General features: G+C 44.8%; 3 protein-coding genes across 13 annotated transcripts in view; 2 read left to right on the forward strand and 1 right to left on the reverse strand.

The window, feature by feature from the left end:
• Window positions 1-5,047, forward strand: part of LOC140912634 (serum amyloid A-5 protein-like) — a 30,422-nt gene extending 25,375 nt beyond the window's left edge. The window contains exons 1-4 of one of the 3 annotated variants that reach the window (XM_073347340.1): window positions 2,369-2,466; window positions 2,804-2,922; window positions 3,984-4,122; window positions 4,848-5,047. In XM_073347340.1, coding sequence (XP_073203441.1) covers window positions 2,820-2,922; window positions 3,984-4,122; window positions 4,848-4,989 — 384 coding nt within the window. In that variant the 5' untranslated portion in view covers window positions 2,369-2,466; window positions 2,804-2,819 and the 3' untranslated portion in view covers window positions 4,990-5,047. Of the gene's footprint in view, window positions 1-2,368; window positions 2,467-2,696; window positions 2,923-3,983; window positions 4,123-4,847 lie in introns of those variants that run through there. The other 2 variants (XM_073347342.1, XM_073347341.1) reach the window with 2 other exon arrangements.
• The window catches only part of LOC140912630 (serum amyloid A protein-like), a 29,375-nt gene extending 19,120 nt beyond the window's left edge, over window positions 1-10,255 (reverse strand). The window contains exon 1 of one of the 6 annotated variants that reach the window (XM_073347326.1): window positions 9,877-10,255. In XM_073347326.1, the coding sequence (XP_073203427.1) occupies window positions 9,877-10,012 (136 nt within the window). In that variant the 5' untranslated portion in view covers window positions 10,013-10,255. Of the gene's footprint in view, window positions 1-5,634; window positions 6,122-6,145; window positions 6,511-9,876 lie in introns of those variants that run through there. The other 5 variants (XM_073347327.1, XM_073347325.1, XM_073347324.1 and 2 more) reach the window with 5 other exon arrangements.
• SAAL1 (serum amyloid A like 1) lies at window positions 8,055-25,130 on the forward strand. Of its 4 annotated transcripts, none has more exons than XM_073347332.1 (14): window positions 8,055-8,165; window positions 11,172-11,350; window positions 12,491-12,604; window positions 12,811-12,852; window positions 14,713-14,796; window positions 17,009-17,088; window positions 17,764-17,823; window positions 18,106-18,221; window positions 19,038-19,221; window positions 19,493-19,575; window positions 19,693-19,881; window positions 21,034-21,230; window positions 22,681-22,773; window positions 23,489-25,130. In XM_073347332.1, exons 2-14 carry the CDS (start codon window positions 11,228-11,230, stop codon window positions 23,579-23,581), a joined length of 1,458 nt encoding a protein of 485 aa, XP_073203433.1. In that variant the 5' UTR covers window positions 8,055-8,165; window positions 11,172-11,227; the 3' UTR covers window positions 23,582-25,130. The 4 variants fall into 4 exon arrangements, with proteins under 4 accessions (XP_073203433.1, XP_073203435.1, XP_073203434.1 ...); XM_073347333.1 differs by lacking the exon at window positions 8,055-8,165 and adding an exon at window positions 8,264-8,531; XM_073347334.1 differs by lacking the exon at window positions 12,811-12,852 and having other exon boundaries at window positions 8,057-8,165.
• Window positions 25,131-25,424: the final 294 nt, after the last annotated feature.

The raw sequence follows: 25,424 nt of genomic DNA on the forward strand, positions 1-25,424 counted from the left end.
TCAGCTGTGAAGACTGATGCAAAGAATTAATTTAGTTTCTGTGCAATGTCCTTGTCATCCTTGAGTGCTCCTTTAGCACCTCAATTGTCCAGTGGCCTCACTGGTTGTTTAGCAGGCTTCCTGTTTCTGATGTACTTAAAATTGGTTTTGCTATTACTTTTTGAGTCTTTGGCTAACTGTTCCTCAAATTCTTTTTTGGCCTTCCTAATTGTATTTTTACACTTCATTTGCCAGTGTTTATGCTCCTTTCTATTTTTCTCACTAGGATTTAACTTCCACTTTTTAAAGGATGCCTTTTTACCTCTCACTGCTTCTTTTACTTTGTTGTTTAGCCCTGGTGGCTCTTTTTTCGTTCTCTTACTATGTTTTTTAATTTGGGGTACACACAGGGGTGAAAGTAACTTAAAGGACTTACAGAGGGCTGGGGTCCTGAGCAGCAGGGGGCGGGGCCTCAACCAGAAGAGGCGGGGACTTAAAATCCCCGGGTCCTTTAAATCGAGATTTAAAGGGTGCGGGGCTCCAGCTGTGGGAGAGGCGGCTGGGAGCCCTGGGCCCTTTAAATCACCACCAGAGCCCTATGGTAGCAGCAGCTGTGGCAGCAGCCAGGAGCCCCAGGGCTCTGGTGGTGATTTAAAGGGCCCGGGGCTCCCAGCATGATTCAGCCTAATATGTCATTTTGTTGTCAAGGCTAATACTGTTGAATGTAGACACTTCCAAAAGCTTTGTTCATGGCAGGTATTTTGTATGAGCTATTGTCCAAGGGAAATTTTCAGAACATCTCCAAAATGCTTTTAAAGCTTGGACAATATATGAGTGAATTATTTCAGCACAGGAATGATTATTCCTTTTTAGGAGAATATACCCAGTTAACTTTCCACACATCATGAGAACTTATGAAAGGGCGAGGTGGTGGATTATGTATTTAATATGTCTTCAGTCAGATGTCCTACTGTCCTACTTCAATAATATATAAAGTTTCCATTGCTGAGAAATCACTTGTGAGCTTTACATAGAATCTCAAGTTACAGATTTCAGGTGGTGAAAGAAGTAAAATAGCCATAAATAATTGAAAAGAACAAACTATGACATCTGGAACATAGAGGAAGAAATTTGACACCTTCAGGGAAGAAATTCTGCAGAAGAAGCCAACCAGTGAGGGGGTTCAAAGCGAGATTGGTCAACAGGGCATTAAGCAAGAACAATACAGCTACTGTCTGTTCTCTTTACAAGTCATAGAATTATGTTGGGCTAGCATGTGGGACTGATTTAGCACTGTTTCATAAGACCTTCCCAGTCATGATGACTTTATTCAGATTACATTCCCAGAAGAATCACACTGAACATTTACAAAAACTATGTTTTAGTTTACAAACTTTAAAGGGCAAAGTCTGATCTGACGTATCAGATACTTATCTGCATCTTTCGATTTAGAATCAATAGGAGTTTTACATTTTATCTCCCATGCACTGATCTGAAAATGTAAACTGTATTTACGCCATTTAAATAAAATTTTGATAGTTAAGGTTAGTATTTATCAGAAATAAAAACACACTTTACAAAGTACCCTGAATTCCTGATAGAGCTGATGATTCCAATTGACTTGTAATATTTTGAATTAAAAGATTATTTTGAAACTGTTCATATAACTGCATGTAGCTTATGGCTTAGATCTTGCCAACAAAATTACACAATAAGTTAACTGCTATTCAGATAAATTAACCTCCCTCCTTAGAGATCATAATGGTGGTAATAAAAGCTAGTTGTTTTCCAAAATTCAAAATTTTGTAATATTTCCATCAAAATTTAAAAGGGAAAAAATGAAAATGTCTGCAAAGATGACATCCCATTTCTGACCAGCTCTAGTAATTAAGTTATATTATTTATTTCTATTACTATAGTCTTTTGGATCAGGACCCATTGGCTAGGCACTGTACAAACAGAACAAAAAGATGGGTTCATGCCCCAACAAGCTGATGGCAAAGGCTTCTCCAGCTACCTTTGCCATCTCTTTTGAGATCCCCGAATTACAATTATACATAAGGATATAACTGACTTGGCATTTATGGTACAAGCATGATGATTACTTAAAGCTTCTACATAAAAATATTGCTCATTTCACCAATTAAAAAAAATTAGAAGAAAGTCGAAAAAGTAACTGCCTGCAACTTCCAGTAAATGATGGACATTTCATCATATTAGGCACTAGTTAAATAATAGATAGTTAGATCTATAGAGAGACAATACAGACATTGACCAATTCAAACCAGGAGGCCTCGAGAAGAAATAAAGGAACAATAGAAGCAATGTTGGCATTCAACAAGCAAAGAATTGCCCAATTTGAATTTAGCCATGTTTCTGTAAATTATTTCCAATTTCCTCTTTGAGATAAGGCTTCCTATAAATATAGTCTTGTGAGACTCCATCAGACAGAACTCCATTTTTCCGGGGCTTTGCAATACAGCAGTGGTAAGTTTCATTCCATGTGGAAACTTCATATTTGTACCACTTTACCTTGTTGTGTATTCAATTTTTGTCATAGAACTAGTGATTTTTATGATGTAAAAACTTAAGCGGAAACAAAAACTTCTATATTTACAACTTATGTCCCAGCCTGGTGCTGTGATGGCAGAGGGCATTTCATTTTTCTGAATTGAAATCAGCACTTTGGTAACACTTTTGAATTGTGTGTGACCCTGAAGATCCATGTACCTGTTCCAAAGCAGATATAAGAGGAATTTACATTATGTCTGGAGTCTTTAAAATATTGCCCAGTTTTCTGACATATATTCTCCTTCTATTACAGCCTAAAGAAGTGAACCATGAAGTTCTATAACTGCATGTTGTTATTGTCCCTGGTACTATGTGTCAGTGCCCAGAACTGGTTCACTGATGCTGGATCATTCATAAGGGATGCTTATCGAGGTATGATTTTTACTAACTGCTTGTTCTTCATCAAAACTGTCCTCAGCACAATGTAGATATAAAGCCAAGCCAAAGACAGGAGCTCTAAAACAATTTTTGATAAATTCTGGTGAATAAGAAATTTACACAGTTCGTCACAAAAAGTTACATTAAAATTTTTTTCTGATCCCTTAAAATGATGCAGTTTTAGGTCCCTCATTGGGAGTCCAAGCACAAGGCTGCCTGAACCAGAGCAAATCAGATGGCAGGTATGGGCCATAGACTGTACAAAGTCCTATGGATCATAATTAAACAGATATTTTCACCAGACAAGATTCACTTAACATTTAGCAAGATGTTTAACTGCAACCTGTGCACGCAGCTGACCATGTTCTGACTTTAACTGTTTCAATTTCCTGATGTGGATCTCAGAGGGGTCTAGTAAAATCTGAAGGCATATATATGCATTGATAACTAATGGATAACTTTTATTTCCTTCTCTAGAGGTGTCACCTTGTGGAAGCTTCAGTTAATAAAATAGCATAAATGGCTGCAAATCCCTGTACCTCTAAGGGGAGTCCTGAGTATCAAGGAGAGTTGGGCAATTTTTTTTTTCAAATACCAAATACACCAAAAAATACATTTCACAGGGCACTGCAACTTTTTGCAAACTTGGGTCAAATTTGGCAAATAGTTTTGGCTGAAAAAAAAAACTTTAAAATTAATAATTTTCACAGTGTACTATTCTGACATTTTGCTGCAGAAATGTCTATTCAAATGAACCTGAACAATACTATTTCTGTTTTTCATTTTGATGAGAAAAACCATAACAAATTAGTTTTGGTTTGAAACTCAACAATCTTTTTTGGATTTCTCAGATCTTCCACTGAACCAAAAAATGAAGTATTTGCTCAATGGTATATAAGAGCCTCACTGCCTTCTCTAGAAGCACTATACTTGGAAGCCACAGTGGGGAAGTGAGAAGAATGGTGCTTCACTACTTCAGAGGAATGTGGGTGGAATAACCTCAAAGTTTTGTTTTAAAATTTCAGTGTCTCTATAATCCTTTCTCTCTTCTCTAGGCGCTGGGGATATGTGGGGTGCATACAGCGACATGCGGGAGGCGAATTATAAAAATTCAGATAAATATTTCCATGCTCGTGGGAATTATGATGCTACCCGAAGAGGGCCTGGCGGTAAATGGGCAGCAGAAGTTATAAGGTAATGGATTCCACTTGGATTATGAGTTAAAAGTCGGCAGAGAGCTATGCAATCAAATTACTATGAAGTACATTGTAATTCATAGCTAGTTATTGTCCTGTTTGAAGCGAGGACATTTTTATTTAACCTCTGAACTGGCTAAGTGTGAAGACTGTGCCCATTCTTGAGTTGTAAAGGAGGTTTCTGAGCTGACCTATTTAGATATATTCTCAGATCAGATCCCATTACTATGTGCAGAGAGGCCGATGTTTTCACCACAGGGCTTTTAAAATTTAAATAATTGCAGGACCTCACTTTAATCTAGAATTGGTACATATTGTCCTTGGTATTTCATCCAAGGAAACTACGATCATAGGTTCACGTGCAGTCCTCTAATGAGGATTGTTTTCAAATGTTGATTTTGAACATGATGACTATGATACAAAGGAGCTTATATCTTAGTGGAGGCAAATAATGGGAAAGCTTTTCAATTCACAACTACTGCAGTGATGCACTTCTGGGATGACTCCTGCTATTTAGAGACAGGCAAAGATTTGTGTCTGTGACAAGGTAAGTGAGCTGATATCTTTTATTGGAATAACTTCTGTTGGTGAGGTGTTTGTGCATGTCCTCAATTTTATGGAAAAGTAAGGATTAAACTATGGGGGATAAGTGTAAAGTAAATAATTTAGTTAATGATATTTAACTATAAACTGTCTAGGATAACCTTTGTTTCCTCTTTCCAGTGATGCCAGGGAAGGTTGGCAGGGTGGCATTAGCGGCAGAGGAGCCGAAGACACACGTCAAGACCAGGAGGCAAATGCATGGGGCAGAAGTGGAGGAGACCCAAACCGCTACAGACCAGAGGGCCTTCCCTCAAAATACTAACGCGGCCTGTAATACTTTACAATGGTTCTATTTTTCTCTTAGCTGTGCAAAACTACAATAAATCAAATCTTAAAATACTGAAGCTCTCAGTGAATGAACAAACATCCTCACCTACAACCACCCTAAGCCATATTAGCAATAATAAAAAACAATATCGGATACAAATCTTCATGATTCGGGGACAAAGGTAATCCTTCACTGCCCCAGATTTGGAAGAAACTTCCAGATTATTTAATGATTGTCCTTTACTTGATTTCTTGCATATTCCTGTGAAGCAGAAGGCACTGGCCACTGTCAGAGACAGGCTACTGGAATATTTTGATTCATTATGGTAATTCTCCTTTTTATTATTATCCCCATTTTACAGACAGGGATCTGAGAGATGTTAATTGACTTGCCTAACATCCCAGGGGAGTCTGTAGCAAAGCTAGGAATGGAGTCCAGTCCTCTAACCATAAGACCATCCTACCTGGCTAATTAGTTGGGGGCATAAAAACCACCCTACAAAGGTTTAGGTATCATGACAAAAACAAATTTGTGGGGCAGGTCAGGAGGAAAGTTAACATTTTAAATGAAAAGATGAAAACGCATTTTCCATGGTGCTGGGAGTCTAGTTCCACTTTAATAAGCAGTAATGGCACTTACGTTTTAAAAGTATATATTTATTGTTGTCAGGTGGGTAGAACCTCTGTTCAGTTTGAGATCAGAGTCATCACTGGATGAAACCAGTGTTTTCTGGCTGTGTGCTTTCCAGTGTTTGGATAGTTACCAGGCAGCTGACAGCAGTGTCATTAGGTTTCTGGTAGTGCATTTACCCCAACATCTTCACTTAACAACAAAGGAATCTTAAAAACTCAAAATCATGTCAGCCTTATATTCCTGAGGAAGAGCTCTGTGCAACTGGAAAGCTTGTCTCTCTCTCCAACACAAGTTGGTCCAATAATAAGCATTATTACCTCACCCATCTTGATAGCCAGGGAGCAATACAGCTGGAACAACACTGCAATTAACCTCTCATTCCACTCTTGAACAAAAGAGCAAACAAATGTGCAGCATGCAGTGGGGGTTTTTTAGAATGACTCTGGTCAAATAATTTTTTAGGCCTTTCCTCAATTTTTAGGGTAAAAGTGCGTAGTCAATAAGACTCAAACCTTACAATTTGTCGGTGCGAGGGGGCACTGTGGGGTGGCTGAGGCGCTGTCTGTCTGTGGGAGGCCGGGCTGCAGGGGGCGCTGTGGGGCGGCTGAGTCGCTGTCTGTCTGCGGGAGGCTGGGCTGCAGGGGGCACTGTGGGGCGGGTGAGGCGCTGTCTGTCGGTGGGAGGCCGGGCTGCAGGGGGCGCTGTGGGGCGGCTGAGGCGCTGTCTGTCTGTGGGAGGCCGGGATGAAGGGGGCGCTGTGGGGCGGCTGAGGCGCTGTCTGTCTGTGGGAGGCAGGGCTGCAGGGGGCGCTGTGGGGCGGCTGAGGCGCTGTCTGTCTGTGGGAGGCCGGGCTGCAGGGGGTGCTGTGGGGCGGCTGAGGCGCTGTCTGTCTGCGGGAGGCCGGGCTGCAGGGGGCGCTGTGGGGCGGCTGAGGCGCTGTCTGTCGGTGGGAGGCCGGGCTGCAGGGGGCGCTGTGGGGCGGCTGAGTCGCTGTCTGTCTGTGGGAGGCCGGGCTGCAGGGGGCGCTGTGGGGCGGCTGAGGCGCTGTCTGTCGGTGGGAGGCTGGGCTGCAGGGGGCGCTGTGGGGCGGCTGAGGCGCTGTCTGTCTGTGGGAGGCCGGGCTGCAGGGGGAGCTGTGGGGCGGCTGAGGCGCTGTCTGTCGGTGGGAGGCCGGGCTGCAGGGGGCGCTGTGGGGCAGGTGAGGCGCTGTCTGTCTGTGGGAGGCCGGGCTGCAGGGGACGCTGTGGGGCGGCTGAGGCGCTGTCTGTCTGTGGGAGGCCGGGCTGCAGGGGGCGCTGTGGGGCGGCTGAGGCGCTGTCTGTCTGTGGGAGGCCGGGCTGCGGGGGGCGCTGTGGGGCGGCTGAGGCGCTGTCTGTCGGTGGGAGGCCGGGGGGCGCTGTGGGGCGGCTGAGGCGCTGTCTGTCGGTGGGAGGCCGGGCTGCAGGGGGCACTGTGGGGTGGCTGAGGCGCTGTTTGTCTGTGGGAGGCCGGGCTGCAGGGGGCGCTGTGGGGCGGCTGAGTCGCTGTCTGTCTGCGGGAGGCTGGGCTGCAGGGGGCGCTGTGGGGCGGGTGAGGCGCTGTCTGTCTGCGGGAGGCCGGGCTGCGGGGGGCGCTGTGGGGCGGCTGAGGCGCTGTCTGTCTGCGGGAGGCCGGGCTGCGGGGGGCGCTGTGGGGCGGCTGAGGCGCTGTCTGTCTGCGGGAGGCCGGGCTGCGGGGGGCGCTGTGGGGCGGCTGAGGCGCTGTCTGTCTGCGGGAGGCCGGGCTGCGGGGGGCGCTGTGGGGCGGCTGAGGCGCTGTCTGTCTGCGGGAGGCCGGGCTGCGGGGGGCGCTGTGGGGCGGCTGAGGCGCTGTCTGTCGGTGGGAGGCCGGGCTGCGGGGGGCGCTGTGGGGCGGCTGAGGCGCTGTCTGTCGGTGGGAGGCCGGGCTGCGGGGGGCGCTGTGGGGCGGCTGAGGCGCTGTCTGTCGGTGGGAGGCCGGGCTGCGGGGGGCGCTGTGGGGCGGCTGAGGCGCTGTCTGTCGGTGGGAGGCCGGGCTGCGGGGGGCGCTGTGGGGCGGCTGAGGCGCTGTCTGTCGGTGGGAGGCCGGGCTGCGGGGGGCGCTGTGGGGCGGCTGAGGCGCTGTCTGTCGGTGGGAGGCCGGGCTGCGGGGGGCGCTGTGGGGCGGCTGAGGCGCTGTCTGTCGGTGGGAGGCCGGGCTGCGGGGGGCGCTGTGGGGCGGCTGAGGCGCTGTCTGTCTGTGGGAGGCCGGGCTGCGGGGGGCGCTGTGGGGCGGCTGAGGCGCTGTCTGTCGGTGGGAGGCCGGGCTGCGGGGGGCGCTGTGGGGCGGCTGAGGCGCTGTCTGTCGGTGGGAGGCCGGGCTGCGGGGGGCGCTGTGGGGCGGCTGAGGCGCTGTCTGTCGGTGGGAGGCCGGGCTGCGGGGGGCGCTGTGGGGCGGCTGAGGCGCTGTCTGTCTCTCTCTCTCTGGCTGGCCGCGGGGCAGGGTTGTTGGGGTCGGGCCCAGCAGCCGCGCGGCGGAGAGCGCTGAGCCCCCCTGGCCGGGTGAGCCGCGTGCGGCGGGATCCGGCCCCTGGCGGGGCTGAGCAGCTGGGGCCGATGCAGGAGCCGCTCCCGTCCCCGCAGCGGCGTGAGGGGAGGAGGGAGCGGGCCGCGACTTGCTCCGGGTGCCCGCCGCGCCCCTGCCTCGCCCGGCGATGGGCGGAGTCTCCTGCCCCGGCCCTCTGAGACCGGCGGCTGCCTGGGCGGCCGGGGGAGCCGGTGCTCCGTGGGGTCTGCGCGCTGTGGGCTCTGGGTCCGTGGGGTGGAGGGGCGGGGAGCCGGTGCCCCGCGGAGGCGGGGTGGGGCGGCAGGAGGCAGCAGCGCTCTGCGGGATGCGGCGTTCGTGTCGTGGCGGGGAAGGCGACGCAGGTTGTGGTTGCGGGAGACGCCTCGGGGCCGGTTTAGCTTTTTGTGGGCCTGGCCCCACACACATTTGTGGGGCAAGGTGCAGGGGGGCTCGGGGCGGTCGGGCTCCGGCGTGACGGGGGGGGCTGGGGCACGGAGCCGCAGGGCGGCGGGAGCAGCCCAGCAGGAGGGCCCTGCTTACAAACCTGCGGCTGCCAGGCGCACACTGGCCTGCCCAGCCCTGGGCGGCCCGCAGGCCCCTTCCCCTTGAGGGCGAGCCCGCCCCACACTGCCCCCCTGCCCAGAGACCTCCCCCAATGGCCTCCCACCACAACTGCACCACACCGCTCCCCGCCCAGAGACTTGCCCACCGCCTTCCTCACAGCCCCCCCAACCCCGTCACAGCCCCCCATATTCCTGAGGCGAGTCTGCACCGACGCATTAAAATTTCTGCGCACAGTGTTTTAAGATTCTGCAGAGTTTATTCGTCAATAAATAAATGTGGAGGCTCCAACATGGCAGTGGGGAGCACAGACCACTGGTTGCATGGAGGTGGGAGATTACCCTGCAGCCTCCCCCCACCCCATCCTGGGACAGGGGCTCGGCCGTGAGGCTGTACCCGACCCTGACGCAGTGCAGGGGCCAGGCCTGCCCCAGAAACACCCTGGGGCCCTTCCCCCCCCGTGCCAGGCGCATCAGGTTGTGGGCGAACAGGCTCAGCCCGGCAGCAGGATCCAAATGCAGAGGGACTTAGTGTAGGGCTAAGAGAGTTCTCTGTGGGGCAATCTGGGTGCGGGAGGCTCAGTGGGAGAGTTGGATGCACAGAAGTTCATTGTGGGGTTTCAGGGGCAATGGGACTCTGCAGGGGATCCAGGTGAAGGTGTTTGGGGCTCAGCGGGGAGGGTGAGATGGGGTACAGGAGAGATGGGGTTCATTTGGGTGGGGGTGCAGGTGTTTGGGGCTCAGTGGGGAGGGTGTCTGGAGGGCTCATCGGCGTGGTTCAGATGCAGGGGAGATTGAGCTTGTCAGAGTGAGGGTTGGATGGGCCTGTTTAACAGGGGAGCCCCAGTTTTTGCCAAGGGGATGCTGCACACTGGGCTCCAGCGTTCTCCTGCCCCTGCTTTCCCTTCCCTTCCTCTCCCCACTGCTCTATCTCCTCCCCATCCCACCCCGTTCCTTCCCCCCTGTCTCTTTCCCCCTGCCCCTGCTTCTTCCTACCCCGGCTTCCCCATCCCCTTCTCTTCTCCATCCCATGCCCCTTCCCCACCATTCCATCTCCTCCTCTCCCCACCCCACCCCCTTCCTTCCCCACTGCCTCTTTCCCCCAAGCCACAGCCTGCCCCTGCCCTTCCCCACCATAGGCACTTACTGTTGTACAGAAAACAGGATGGCTCCCAGCACACAGAACGGGAGCTCAATCTAGGACCCAGAAAGTGGCATCTTCTGAGCAGCACTCTCTTTGGGCAGCTCTGTGCTTGCAGAAAGGGTGGGGGAGGCAGTGGCATGTGACTCTGTGTGCCCCCATGCCTTGCCTCTGTTAGGGGGATACTGCCCCCCCCAAACTAAGCCCATGTGTGTTCTCCGCTGCCACCCCCCTCCCTTTGCTTTTCCGTCACTTTTGAAAGGGAAGCAAAGAAATCTGCAGGGGATCTGTTTTCATTCCCCCAGGAGTACTCCATACAGAACACCCACTGCCCAGTGGCCCTCCCCCTGACCCTCCAGAGACCTACTCCCCCACGCCCTTTCTGCCCCCCAGCCACACTCACTGGCCTGCTGGCAGTGACTATGTCCATACATGGGCTGAGCCTGCAGCACTGCTGGGGCCGGTCAGGGATCCCTCTGGCTCCTTGGAAGCGGCATAACCAGCCAGGGCAGAGTGGGAGCCTGGCCTGCCCCAGCCAGGCTCCCTCAAGACCCACATGCCTGGAGGGGGCCAGTAGGGCTGCCCCTAGACATTGTGGTGCCCTATGCCGTCCCCTGCAGGGGGGAAGAGGGGCTGCACCCAAGGTGTGTGGGGGGCAGGAGCAAGCTTGGGGGGTAGGGGAGAAACCACCCTCCAGCACAAGCTGGCGGAGCAGGCTGGGTCTGCGTCGCTCCCTTTCCTGCTAGCTGGTGATTGCAGGGGGGCCTGACCCCACACTCATGGGGTGTTGGGAAGTGGAGTGACCCAGCCCCAATATGCTCCACTCTGCTCCCCTGGCTCCCAGCCTTGGGACTGGGGGGCACAGGGGAACCACCCCCCGCACTCACTGGTGGTGCGGCTGGGAGCCGGTGGAGCGGGCTGGGGCTGGGTCACTCCACTTCCTGCTACCCACTGAGTGCAGGGAGAGCCTGACCCCTGCTGCAGTCCCCCAGGACTTAGCTCAGGGGAAGGGGTGGGGTGAAGTGCGGGCAGGGCTGGGGTGGAGCAGAGGCAGAAAGAGGCGAGGCGGGGGTGGAGCAGGGTCGGGGGTAAATTTCCTGGCCTGCTCAGCCGGCTGGGAGATAAGGCTTGAGGCTGGAGCAGCAAGTCCGGACACTGGGGCCCCTTCTGAGTGTGGCCCAGCGCCATGGAGCCACTGGTGCCATGGTAAACCCAGTACTGGGACCCATCCGTGGTTTGGTAGGGACAGGGATGCTGCCAGCTCTTGCCTGGAGTCACTCCCCACTTATCTTTGTTTCTAGAGAAGCAGGATTGCTGGAAAACTTCTGGTCCAGAGATTGTGCTGGATTTTTGAAAAATGGACCGGAATCCTTCGCCCCCTTCTAGCGATGCTGAGGACGAGCAGGCAGCAGGGGATTCCATTGGGAACACAGTCTACAGCAAGCATTGGCTGTTCAGTATCCTTACAAAACTGATAGAGGTGCGTGATAAGTGCCATTTCTCGGTCTCTGAAGATGTGCTGGGGACACTCTTAGGTACTGAGCTCTTTTTGTGTTAACAGATGACCTGCAGGTTAAATAATGGGTGTTGTAACATGTAGAGAAAGTGACCTCAGTAAGTAACCAGGGATAAGATTGCTCACTGTTATAAGGAAGGTGAATAGCTGTTTAAGCTAAAGGACAACTTTGGTGCAAGAATAAAGGGATGTAAACTGCTCATGAACAAATTCAGGTGGGAAATTAAAAGAATGTTTCTAGTCATTAGAGGGGTGGAAGCAGCATCCCAATAGGAGTTGAGGGGCAGCCAACACAATTAGTTTTAAGAGAGCACTCGAGAAATTTATGAGTATAATTTATAAGTATGTATGACAAATATGTGATGTAGGGGGTCAGGGCTCAAGAGCCCTGGGGTTCACTTCTGGTTTATGTCTCATGTTCCTAAAAGCTTATGCTTCATGGTTTTAGTCAGCCACTGGTGGGGGGTCAGGAAGGCATTTCCTGGCCCACAATGTATTCTGGGGGTGTTCTTTTTTTATTTCCTTCCTCTGAAGCATCAGGGATGACCAGGGCTGGAGATAGGATACTGGATGGGGAGGGCCAGTACTCTAAGTTGGCACCAAACATTCTTTCTCTCTCAGATGCTTGGCTACCTGGTTCTTGCTCACATATCGTTGTATGATTTGATAACTTTAATGTAGCTAGCCCAGTGCACACAATTAATTTGTTATGAGAAATATATCTTACTCACCTGTGTGTAATATCTCTGCAAAGGAAGTAATACTTGAACATTTCAAGAGAGGACCTCATACCCTCTAACAAATGTCGATTAAACTTCCCAGCAATCTGTCAGGTAGGTAAGTATTGTTGTCCCTGCTTTTTTAGATGAGTAAATTGAGCCCAGGTGAGGTGAAAGGCCTGCATATCGTTCAAGGAAAGACTTTTCTGCCCAAGAAGATTAATTTAGAAAATGCTTAAAAATGAGCAGTACAGTTTTGGAAGGTCTGAAAAGAGTAGATTGTTAGTGTCGTCTGTCTTTGGATAACTAAAGCAATAGATTGTCTTGAAGAATTCACTGTCACTCCCTTACTGTTGCTCCATTTTCTTTTTACTTCACTTGATAGGTCATTAGCCCTGAAAAGAGTGACTCCAACTCGAATCGTGAGGAAGTGCAGACAGAGCTAGATGAAGAAATGGAGAATGACATTTGTAAAATGTGGGACATGTCAATGGACGAGGTATGTTGGTGAGCAGCCTGTAATGAAGTATTGAATTCAACTGTAAAGCTGAGAAATTTCTCTGCAGTGCCTCAGCCTTTCACTGAATATCTTCAGTCGAAATGCTCCTCTAAGAAGAGGATTGATAGCGCTGGTTAGTGGAAGATTTAACAAGCACTCTTTGCCAGCTTCCGAACTTGGATGGTGTTGCTCCTTCTCTATTCTAGTTGGTGCTATCTGCTGAGGATCCCCTAAGCAGAGTACGCCTGGTAAGTTGACGTAAAAGATGCCTGTCCCTATCATGAAAGTTTTTCAAGTACCAGGCTGAGAATTGCAAGATTTTTTATGTGCTTTAAAGCAAACACTATCTCATGAAGAAAGACCTTCTATTAGATACAGGCAGTTGGGTCCCGGGAAGGGAAGGGGCGGACACCAGGATGGAGTTGCATTGGTGCTAAAGTCCAATATCTTTTCATATGTTGAGGAGATTTAGAATAAAATCTGCTTCTGTCACAATAGTACAAGTATATGCACTGACTTTAGCAGTGCGCAAGGAAGAAATCAATGAATTTTATAATGATGTACAGAAAGCAATACAAGAAGTTTGAAGACAAGATAGGTTATAGTGTTGGGAAACTTTCATGTGAAAGTAGGATTGGACTGGATTTCTGGGATGGAGCAACAGGCAGATTGAAACTCAATGAAGAAAGCAAAAGAGGAGAGAAGCTACTAAATTTCTGTCTACGCAACAACCCAGTGATAATGAACACGCTGTTCCAACAAAGAAAGCTGATGAGGGAGTGGAATTGGCTATCACGTGATGGGCAAAGTAAGAATATGATAGATGATGTACTTGTGAATCACAGGTGGAAATCAAGTGTGTTGTCATGCAGATTATTTGTGGCAGATATTGGATCAATTCATAAGTTAATGTTGGCATTGACAGGGTTGAGGCTGGGCGCAACTGAAAATGTGCCAAGAACTAAAATCTATGACCAATTTATCAGGAAATGTGTCAGGAAAGAATACAAGGAAGCTGTTCAGAAAAACATCATGTTTCTGGTGAAAGAAGAAATGAACATTGAAAAGACATAGAACAGTGTTTTGTTTTGTTTTTTAAAAAAAGAGGAATACACAAAAAGAAGTGTGACACAAGTTGTATTGAAAGATAAGAAAACTGAATGGGACATATGAGTTGAAGCTGTCAACAGTGAAAGACAAGTGGAGGCAAATAGTTGAGGATGAAGAAGCAAAGCATGAAGGAGGGAAAGAATATTCTGAAGAGTTGTACGGAGTCTGGAACACAGTAGATGAAATGGTCCCTAAAAAGAATGGAGAGGTGCATAAAGCAGTGCTTGCAGAGGGACAGACCAGATTTAGACCAGGATGGAGTATAAAAAGTCAGCTCTTTGTGATGAGACAGATATCAGAGAAGCAGATATAACAAATTTGGTTGTGTTCTAACAACTTTAGAGATTTTAAACAACCTTTTGATAGCATTTGGCAGAAAAGATTATGACAAGTCTTGAACATATGGCATCCCCAAGAAATTGATCAAGCTGGTAGAAAACATTTACAGCAAGTCAGTGAGTGTGGCGAGAGTAGACAAGAAGCTGATGGAAAGGTTCAGGATAACCATAGGAGTGAGACAAGGATGCACGCTTTAGCCAAATTTGTTCAGCTTGGTCCTGGAAGCAGTATTGATTAGCACTGAGAGATAATATGACTCCTCTTATTTCATGTGGGAGGATAGTGAATCACCTTAGATTCACAGAGGATGTTGATTTCCTAGCATTGTCCAAGGAATATTTACAGAGAATAACTGCCAGGTAGACTGAGAAAGCAGAAAGTTTGGACTGAAGATCAGCATGAGGAAGGCAAAAACTCTGACAACTGAAAGATCAGGGAAGAGGACAAGATCAAATATATCTACAGTTGTGTGTCTCTATTTTCATTTGTCATTGACTGTAATTGACAAGCCTACAGGGCTTGGTAGATAACTCACCTGTCATAGTGAATCTGACAACTGCTTGATCCAGCCTGATTCAATGAGAGAAACATTTGATTTGCATGTGGAAATTATATTTTAAAAAGGAAAAAAAGGTCTAATTAACACTTTTTCTCCCCAGGATGTTGCATTATTTCTCCAAGAATTTAATGCCCCTGATATATTTATGGGAGTGTTTGCCAAGTCTAAGTGTCCTCGACTTATTGTAAGTATAGATTAATGGAAAGTGCTGTCCTAGGTGAACACTTGCAAAATATCCTCCCCTTTCTCCTTCCTTCTTGTTTTGTTTGTATAGGAGTTGAATGGTAAGGTGGAGTTGGGGGGTGGCTTTTAAAATAAACTACAGCCAGTGCTTTCAATCTTCCTTCTGCTCTTTGGTCTATGATCAGTGTTTAGAAAATGTTACAGGTCTTGAATGTAGGTATTTGTTCTGGTCTCCCAAGGTGATTTTGGTCTTAGTGGATTATCAGATATCAGTACTTACAATTCTGTCATTCTTATAATCACTTGTCCCGCCCCCACTCCCCCGCTTTTCAGCTCATGTGATTTTAGCAGTCTGTATCTCACAATCCACTCTAGATAGGAATTAAGATTAGGAATTCCAGAAGTGCTCAGTGTTGTTGTGATGGGTCTGGTACTGCAGCGCCCCTTTGTGGCGGGGGCGGGGGGATGTTGGGGCCTAGCCACTCCTATGTTCCCACGCCTGTCCTGTAAGGGCGTTCCAGTGTGGCCCCATGGCCGGCTTTCCTGTGCTTGCCCCTTAGTCGGGGTAGTGGGACCTATCCGCTTGAGTCCAGGTGTCGCCCTGAGTATCGGGCAGTGTGGCCCGACGGCCAGGTCCACGTAAATCGCTCCCCATGTTGGGGTAGTGCAGCCTGGTGGCTGGAGTCTATACAATCCCCCTCGCAAGCAGGGTAGTGCGGCCTGGCGGCCGGAGTCTGTATAACTCACCCTGCACCTTGGGGCAGTGTGGCCCGGCGGCCGGAGTCCATATAACTCCCCCTCAGGAAGGTAGGTGTATCCCAATGGTGGGAGAGGTAGGGGGACCCGGGCCTGCCCTCTCCACCGGGTCCCGACCCAGGGCTCTTCTACTGGCGGTGTTTCCCCTCGTGCTTAGCTCGGCGGGGATCCGCCTGCAACACATCGAACGTCAGCGCAGCTTTGATGCTGCCTGTCTCTAAGATGCCCCTGGGTCACTTCCTACCCTCAATGTCGCCTTCTCCACTCCTGCGGGGGGGGGTCCTCCGGTCTGTCCCCTCTGGACAAAACCTCCGTCCTGGGCGTTGGGTGTGTCCCGGCTTGGCTGGCCCCTGGATCTGGGAACTTTGGGTGTCCCTCCTCCAGAGCTGGCAGTGTGCCTCCTTCTCCTCCCGTGGTCAGCCCAGACTGAGCACCTTTGCAGGCTTTTATACTTATTCCCCAGTTGGGGCATGCCCAGCAGGGCTTCCTCTGCCAGGAAGGAAGGGTTAACCCACACGATACCAGTGTGGGGCCACTCTGCCCCGTCACAGTTGTCTTAACTCCACTCGCACTGAAGTCAGTGGAAGAAGAATTAGGCTAATACTGATGGCTTTTGAAAATCTCACTTTTAATGCTTTATGTCATTTGAAAGTTGGGTTCCAAATTCTCTGATCATATATGCCGTGGCATTGGCGTCTCTCCTTAGCAATTTGAGACAGTGGCTGCTAAAATTGTGGTGTAATTTAAAGGTGGTGAAAAAAGATGGGAGTAAAAATGACTTTCTTTTTTACCTTTTTACCTGTCAGGGCTAGAATCCAAACTTTACGTTACTGAAGATTTGAGATTTCAAGGTTTCCAGTGACATTTGTTATTAGCACTAGTTATTCACAAGATACTTCAGAGTCCTTGATCTTGGTGTAGAGCTGTACATTCTTTTGGTCATTGTCCAGGAGTGAATATAATCTGTTGGTGATATCTGCTGCATTTTGTTTTTAAAAATACTGCAATCAGCAATTGAGGTCTGTGAGGGGTTTATTGAGAAGATCCTTTCTCTTGTCAGGAGGCGAATATGTCATGGGGTTGCATTTGTGTGCTGAGTTCTTATGAATCCAGCTAAGCTCCAAACTGATTTGCACAAAGTATCTATTTGTCTGGCCTATCTAACGAAACCAGAGAAGTTTGTTTCAAGGTATATTCATTTTTGATTTTTTAAACCCTTAACTATGATAAGCCTGAGGAATACTTGCCATCATTTGTCCATAGTATAATTAGCCATCAGTGCATCCGAGGCATTCCTACATGACATCTCTAATGGAAACATTCAGTCTGTGTGGAAAGTGAACGCTAATACTAACTCCTGTAGAAAAGAAGTGAGAACCAGCTCCCCCACAGTTAGATCTGTACCCTAAGGGTACCTATATTGCATTGTCTAATCCCACTATAATTTGACTTCACAGGAAATCTGTGTGGGAATATTGGGTAATATGGCCTGTTTCCAAGACATATGCATGTCTATTAGTAAAGATGACAATCTTGGGTGAGTTTGTTTGTGTGTGCTTTTGCTTTGCATCATGTGTGTGTATATGTTTACAAAATATGGATTAAACATTAAGACTCTTTTTAGTCTTAGATTTTGGACCAAATAGATTAGGGTTAAATGTTAGAAAATTAATTTTATTGTAAATATTTTTGTCTCTGTAGTCGTTTCTTTTATTTATTTTTTTTAACAAAGAAAGGGTCATTTATTGGGCTTGTCTGTCTTGAGAAGTGCAATGCAGATAAATTAATCCACTGTTCTGTATCTCACATGGGTTATGTTAAGAGGAGGAACAAAGTTTCTCGTTCTCTGCCCCAACTTAGTTCAGGCATTTCAACTGACTAGTTGCTGAATGGAAGATAATGCCGCTTTGAGAAATTTTCAGTGCTAAAAAAAGCTATGATGAAGAGAAGAACTATCAGTTAACCATGAGTCTCCTCCTAACACTCATCATAAACCCTTGAGCATATATTGATAGATGCCCAGGAATGCATTTTTGTCTGAATTTTTAGAATTGGAAATATCATTAATTTCTGCACAAGTAGAGGAGGATTTTACTTTTATGTTGCGGCAAACTGCTGGTATGAAAAATTGATGTGAAATTAATCCTGTTCTAAAATTAATTTTTTTTAAGAACAATTCAGTTAAACTTAAGATTGTAACTTTTATTTACAGACAAATATTATTGCAACATTTATGTGATTCGGACTCTCCTACTTTGCTGGAAACAAGCAGGTAGGGCATCTTGTTAGCAACTGAAATATTGATGTTTGATAGTTTTAATGTGTTCTAATGCTTGTAAATAAAATCCTTGAGAGTGGGCTGATTATTTTGTTTTCTCTCCCTTTCCATTCTTAAGTTCCACAGTGTACTTGGATTTCATCCCTCGTGGGCTTGATTTTTTTTCTCCATTGTACCAGTAAGATTAGTGTAAATCCACATTAACACTACTGTAACTAGGACCTGACCCACTATATTTTAATTACATGCAAAGCTAAAATTGCAATTATTGTCTAGGTTGTTGTTAACCTGCCTCTCCCAAGCTGAGGTGGCCAACATCTGGGTTGAAAGAATCCGAGAAAACCCATCCGTGTATGACTGTGTTTGTTTTATCATGTCAAGCTCTACAAATGGTAAGTTGCCAAGTAATTTGGGTATTGGTGTTGATAGATAAAACGCAATGCTGAAGTACATCTGAATTGTAAAGACAAATTGTTTTTTTTTTAAAGTGTAGAATACATTAAAAATAGTAAACTTCATGAGTACAGAATAAACTGCATGTACTCTTGCAGGTTTTATAGATCTGTCTGATCCCTAAAGAAAAAGGGAAGATTGAAATCGGCCCTAGATTTACATCTGTGCAGGATCAAATTTCTTTCATTAAGGCAAATCACATGGTCCTTATTGAAGTACATGTACTTGGCATTTTTATTGTTTTAAAACAAGCCCATGTTTTCAGTTATTCCAGTGTAACATTGTATCTCTTTTTAAGGTTTGCTATCTAAATGCACTGTTGTCTTGTTAGAACTAAACTGAAAAACACTTTTAGAAAAATAAGCCAAGTAATAGGCAGCTATTCTGTTTCTTCTTGTAACATTTCAATTCTTACACTGTTTTAAGCATGTACCTTGACTGACATTTATAAAAATGTGTTTTTCATCTTCAGCTAAATAAAAACAGCAGAATGTTTATGCAAAAATCCTAAAATTTCAGCTTTTTGACTTAGAAGAAACATCCCTACTGTTCCCTATTTTAAGAAATAATAATACTTTGCTCTTCTGTTTGAGGGTCTTGTATGTTTGATTTCAGTGGGACTACTGAAAGTGTGAAGTGCTACTCAGCATGAATATTTATTCTAAATTCTGTTTTTTGTGTGTTAACATGGGTAAGAATTTTGTATGCTAGTTTTTCATTATTCATCAAAATTTATTATGTTTTTGTCTGTGCAGTTGAACTGCTGGTTAAAGTGGGTGAGGTGGTGGACAAGCTCTTTGACCTGGATGAAGAACTAATGTTAAAGTGGATTAAAAATGGCTCTTGTCAGTCAGTGGGACAGTCTACAGATGATTCCCCAGAAGAACATCCAGATTTTAAGATTGTACCTTGTGTACTTGAAGCAGCAAAACAAGTCTGGTACGTGTGCTTTTTCTCCTTAATTTTGGGGCTAGGGTGACTGCTGATTATCTTCTTGCAGCCCAATCCTGAAACTCTTGACTTCAGTGGGGCTACTCCTATGAGTAATAGGATTTGGTCCCTGTGATTTGTCATATAAAAGTGCCATGATGATTTATTCTAAAGTTTCTTGTTGTTTGTGGGCCAGTTGGATAATCCTTGTATCCTAGTGTTCATGAAGAGTCATTTTTCTATTAATAATGAACTCATCTGTTTTCTTTGTTTGATGTAGCTCAGATAATCCAGAGGGGCTTGATGTTTATATGCATATCTTGCAGCTCCTAACCACAGTGGATGAGGGCATTCATGCTATTGGTAAGACACTTGAATTGTTGTATATTATGGAACAATGCTGCAGTGACGTTAGATCGTGACAGATACTTAAGTAAAAAAAAAATTCTCTCCTTGAATCGGTTTTTTTTCTTTCTCAAGTGCAGTCTCCTGATGGAGGAAAAGAGACTTGGACTTTACTTTATGGTCTGGTTTGCCATGAACTCTGCCAGCCAGATGATCCACCAATCATCATTCAAGAGCAGAAGAGTGTATTGGCCTCTATTTTGTCTGTACTGTCTGCCATGTTTGCTTCACAGATACAACAGGAATATGTCAAGATGAGAAAAAGCAAGTATCATTTTTAGTTCCTGTACAATTGATGACTTTAGAGTCATGCCAGTAGTGGGATGGCATGTTAATTTAATTTATTAATGGTTACTCAAGACTGGTTTAGGGCACAGAATTGTTACAAGTTTAGAACAACATAAAGGTAACAAATTGGCCCATTATAAAGAAAGGGGTGACTTGCAAAATTTTTATCTAAACCAGAGTTCAGATTTAAATGTTTCTAAAATTCGGGGGGTATTTGGAGCTGGATTTTCAGCTGAGTCTCCTCTTTACCAGTTATGGTGATAAGTAATAGAACTGCAAAAATAATACTTGTTAATGACAGAGGCTGGGGTTGCAGTTATTTTAAGAGGTAGGAGGGAATTCTGTATTTAATTCGTGCATTTTTATCATTTGCATCAACCATTGTGAATGTCTCTGAGAAATGGATGAAAACATAGGCTAGCCTTTAAGATGGAAAGGAGTGACATGGAATGAGAGTTGATTTCTTTAGGAGCAGAAAATTGCACTGCTCACTTGGCTGGCAGTTGGGTTTATTATTGTGCAAAGTTTACTGTACTACCCTCTGTTTTCCTTTCTTCAGATGGTAACTAAATTGAATGGCTTACAGCAATGTCCAGGTTTCCTTTGCTATTGGGTCTGGGCTTGGTGCAGCCTAGGTATACAAGTAATGGGGAGAGGGCTCAAGGAGTTGGACCTGCACAAGGTAGCACATACCCTTCCAGTAAAAGGGGGGAGATTGGTTTGGCTTAGGCATCAGAAGCATGGGAGGTATTGTGCTTTCTGTGAACTATTGCTGGGGAAATTCCCCCATGCCATGGAGCTATGTCTTTAAAGACACATGGCCTGCAGAAAGGAGTGGTGTGCAGTTATGATAGAGAGTGAGATACCAATTGTATGTAACAATTCCCAGGTCTCTCGAGTTTTGTCTCCTGGATTGTGCTATCTCCTGACACTTTTAAAAACCTTATTGACAAACAGTGACATATACAGATAACCTATGGTCTTGAAGCAATCTGAATGTACATTTCTACATCCTTATCAAATCTTTCTTCATGTTTCAAAATGGATCCTCTTGACAGTATCTGGGAAAAAAAACCCAAATCTGTCTTTCAGTTTGTAAAACTGTGGTTTCCTGTTTTTGTATATTAGATATGCCTCTGATTGGGAGTTTGATTCGAATCTTACAAAACATGGAGGACTGTGGGAAGAGATCTTTTGATAACTCAAAGAAATCACAGCCAGAGGAGACTAAGAAGTCGGGAACAGTTGAGGAAGACTTCCATCTGAAAATCTTGAAGGATATCTGTTGTGAATTGCTTTCCAATATGCTTCAAGAATTGACTAAGGTAAAGAGAAAAAATTTAGGAGGATTTTATGCAGAGGAGGGAAAGAGGAAATCTTATTATTCAAGGGGCATTTTCTTCCTTTTCTTTGCTCAAAGTACAACTATGTACCAGAATTGAGTTCTGTAAGGTTCTGGTTAGAGAAGTGACTGGAGGCACAACTGTAACCTATATGGCACAAGATAGAGACCAAGATATTTCTGAGGACTTCAATCAGTTTATCTCACAAAGTAACCTTCTTGATGTACATTGGTAATTCCTTGTTGCATGTGAATTAATGAAGTTCAGTCAGGGAAAGAATACATGTAGGTCTTTATTTAAGTGGCAATTTCTCAGCTCCTGGCTAATAAGTTCTGAAGATTTTTTTTGTGAGAGCATTTAAACTGAGAGAATGTTTTCCCATTTTCTATTCGGTTTTGCGTCAACTATTGTCTCTAGACTGTAAGCTTTCTTATTTATATGATGTATTTTACCTGCTTTACAATACAAGGACATGTATATGTAGAGCCCTTTATTTTCAGTTTTTATTTTGTTTGATTTTTCCCAGGAATTTATCAGTGTTTATTACCACAACAACAAAAACAGGTGAAAATCAGTGCAAAAAATTATTAATAATTTTTCTGGGTAAATATTGGGGTATATTTTGGTGGATGAAAAGACGGGGGGGAAAGTATTCAGTAGATTAATGCTCTGAATTCCATTCATCAATGTGGTTTGCTGTAGAATTAAAACACAATGCCACCTCTGAGTTTAAGAACCAGTATATCTCTAATCCCCAAATAAAACTTTTCATTTGAATAAAAAATGTACTCTTGTAGCCTTAGAACTATTAGACTATGAATATTTACATTTAATAATTGGGACACATCGTGTGCAGCGCATACACTCAACTTCATCCTTTTCTCCTGTTTTTGTTTTTTTAAAACTTTTGAGTGCTTCCTTGAGTTCTGAAACATATTCCGATACAGATTTTCGTTTTCTTCCCATTTGTGTATGTCAAATCTTTAAACCGTTATCTGCTAACAGCTTGAAATGTGTACGTGGTGGGTGTGAGATTCATCAGTACGTTCGCTTGTGCATGCACTTCAGAGCTTGTGTGCGTGCCTGTGTACATCTCGTAGACTAATTTGTAGCTTTACTTCAACGTGCAGCTTTGCACATACACACAGACTAGTGTATTATCGTAATACAGTACAATGCATGAGATATCTGTATTTTCATAATAGAACAAGTTATTTTTTATATATTTGAATGATACAAAAGTAGGGTGGAACTCAGGAAAAAAAAGAATAATACTTTTTTGTAAAACCTGGGAGTTCTTTGGTAAAAATCCGTTTAAACTGAAAACGAAGGGGCTTATATATATGACACTATGCACGTGGCTGTGAGCTTATGTATTCAGCAACTGTTTATGAAATACTAGTTGTGTTTATTTTTTACTGTTGTTTTCTAGGAAAACATATTAGAGGGATTGAACCAGGGATATCTAAATGAACAGAAATGTTCCTGTGCGTTTCAGAATCTTTTACCACTATATTTCACTTCAGTGAGTATGTGACAAAATCTTTAACATGGGTGAGAACATGCAGGGCAATTTATAGCCAGGTTTAAAGAGGGCAGGATTACTCTGACATAAGATGCAATATCGGATGACACATCAGACATTTATATTTTCTTTCCTTTTTTTTTGGCTCACATCAGCCAAAACTTTGAGCTAGATCATCAGCTAATGTAAATTGGCAGAGCTGCTTTGTTTTAATAGAGTGATTTAAAAAAAAAAAGCATATCTGATTTCCAAAGAACGAAAAACAAATATATTTTTTAAGCAAGCTCAAACCTTCACTGGTATTGGAGCGAATTGTATTCTATAGATTAGTCTGTGGATGTCGTTGGACTCAATGATATCTCGTGGCAAGAGTTTAGCATGATTCAAAAAAGGTTGAGCTATTTATATAGATAACTAGAAGATCCAGTTCTACATCAGTAAACACTTAAAAAAAAAAAAAAGTCTTGGAAGTGATATAAACACTCGTTTTTCAGGCTTCAAACCAGCTTCTAATTTTGGATGTTTGGGGGGCAGATTAATTTGTCCTATAACTGCCTAGTGCAGGGTTTCTTGCACCTTCTTCTGAAATAGTACTGTCTGCTGTCAGTGATAGGCTACTGGAATATACAGACCACTGGTCTGAGCCAGTATGGCAATTCCTTCATTCCATCTGAGTGTATTTGTGTTTTGTTTCATACTTGTGTTTTATTTCTAGGTGGAAAGTTTCCTTGAAGCACTGCGTGAGGCTGATCAGACGCTTGCTGACAGTCTAGAAAAACGTTTCCCAAGCCTGAGGCTGCAGACATAAGAAAGTACATGGAATATTTTCTTCCTATGGAATGAGGATTTTGACTGTTTCTTTACAGTATTTTAGAAATCAACATGTCCATAAACTCAGAAGAATGAGTTTAACCCCCTTACCTGCAGATGGTATTTAAGAAATTTCACAGATATTCCTGGTTAATCTTGGATTAACCTGATCTGGGATGGGGAAGGAAATAAACTCACTTGAAGTCAGTTCTTCATCCTGCAGTCTTGTCAGCTTTTGTGATCAGAGGCTTTGATTTCTTTGCTTATTTGAAGTGCAAAGCAGAACTATAAATATTCTTTTGTATTTTAATAACCTGTGAGCTTGTGCTTTTCATCTGTTGAAACAATGAAATGTATGGAATCTTTTAAAATGCTACTGACTCTCTTGCATTGTTCTTGGTAGGAGGGTTAGTCAAAAAGAAATCTTAAATATCTTCTAGCTAAGCAATCATTAATTTCTTCAGTCACCTCAGTAAAGCAGTTATATCACACTGATAAATTACTTGCTTTGTTTTGGAAGATGTCAGTAATGTGTGCAGATGTTATAGAAATTTTGCAACCTATTCTGCTACGATGTCTGTACATCTAATTTCTAAGCCCCTTTCACTATGGGCAATCTAGGGACTCTAGCTCCAACACAGTTTAAAATGAAATACTTTCAGGCTACACGGCAACTTCTGCTTGTTGTAGTCAAGTTGCCTGACGCAGAGTTATAGAGTAGATCTAGATTTAATCTCTTGCATACAAGACGCTGCTTTTTAGAAAAGCTCTCTATGCTTCAGTTCAGAAAAATATCAAACAGTTCTCGTTCCTTATTGATGTATGTTGTTATGTTGAATTATTTTGAATTAAATTAGAAATGGCTTTTTAGGCTGGGATTTTCAAAGATGCTTAAGGGAGTTAGATATCCCAGCTCCTACTGAATTTCAACTCTCTCAAATGCTTCTCAAAATCCCACTCTTCAGGTTTTTTTTAACTGCAGTACATTTTCATATGTTTTATCTGGGTGCAGTGCAGCTCATCTGTCTGCTGTGTTTGGACATCAAAGATATTACAACAATATGTTGGCTCATGTTGTTTCTATAAACTGGAACTGGCAACAAGTAGACAAAATTAATTTGAGATATAAAGATACGATGGAACAAGTTCATGGAGAATAGCTCATTAGCATACATTCATTCCACAGTTATCCAGATTTCTCTAGGCTTCTACTTTACTTGTCCTGAGTTACATGTACAGGTCGTAATTATTGAAGATACAGTATCTGTACGTGTGCTAAGTCTTTTCATCCAAGCTTGTTTTCAGAGGTGGTATTACTCAGCCATTCCATCAGGTAATTGACAGCATCTCTGTTGTTGGCAAGGGGACTTAAAAGCTTGAAAATGCTGACTGAAGTCACCATAAGAATTGCAGTCGTTTCTTGCATTTTTTATATGTTATTGGAAGCAGTTGGTAACTGAGTGGCTACAGGGTTTTCATACTACGTTGGCATTTTTGAATATTTTATTAAAACTACAGGTTTATAATAAAGTTATTTTTAAAAAGCACTTTGGTTTTCTTTACTTTGTGTCAAATATGCCTTCTGAAGAACTGTCAAATATTTACTACTGTCTTGAGTGAAGGTAACTTCTAAGAATAGAACTGAAACCTGTTTCCTGTTGTAAATATCCTGTGAAACATGTCCTCCTTTACCAGAAATTTGTTTTTAACACTGTCTCTCAATATATTGTAAGCCTTTGCTTTGTCACTAAAGCTAATGAGACAAATTATCTTTCTTCCAGTGGAAGTAGCCTTCTGGCCTTTTCCCTACATTATTTTAACGATGCTTATCTAAGAGAATA

Source organism: Lepidochelys kempii, chromosome 6, assembly GCF_965140265.1.
Source record: "Lepidochelys kempii isolate rLepKem1 chromosome 6, rLepKem1.hap2, whole genome shotgun sequence".
Classification (NCBI taxonomy): Eukaryota; Metazoa; Chordata; order Testudines; family Cheloniidae; genus Lepidochelys; species Lepidochelys kempii.

Coding starts and splice junctions, on each gene's coding strand:
- SAAL1 (XM_073347332.1), top strand. CDS start 11,228: ATGGACCGGAATCCTTCGCCCCCTTCTAGCGATGCTGAGGACGAGCAG. Junction 17,089..17,763: donor AGTAAAGATGACAATCTTGG/GTGAGTTTGTTT, acceptor TTTTATTTACAG/ACAAATATTATTGCAACATT. Junction 21,231..22,680: donor TGCTTCAAGAATTGACTAAG/GTAAAGAGAAAA, acceptor GTTGTTTTCTAG/GAAAACATATTAGAGGGATT.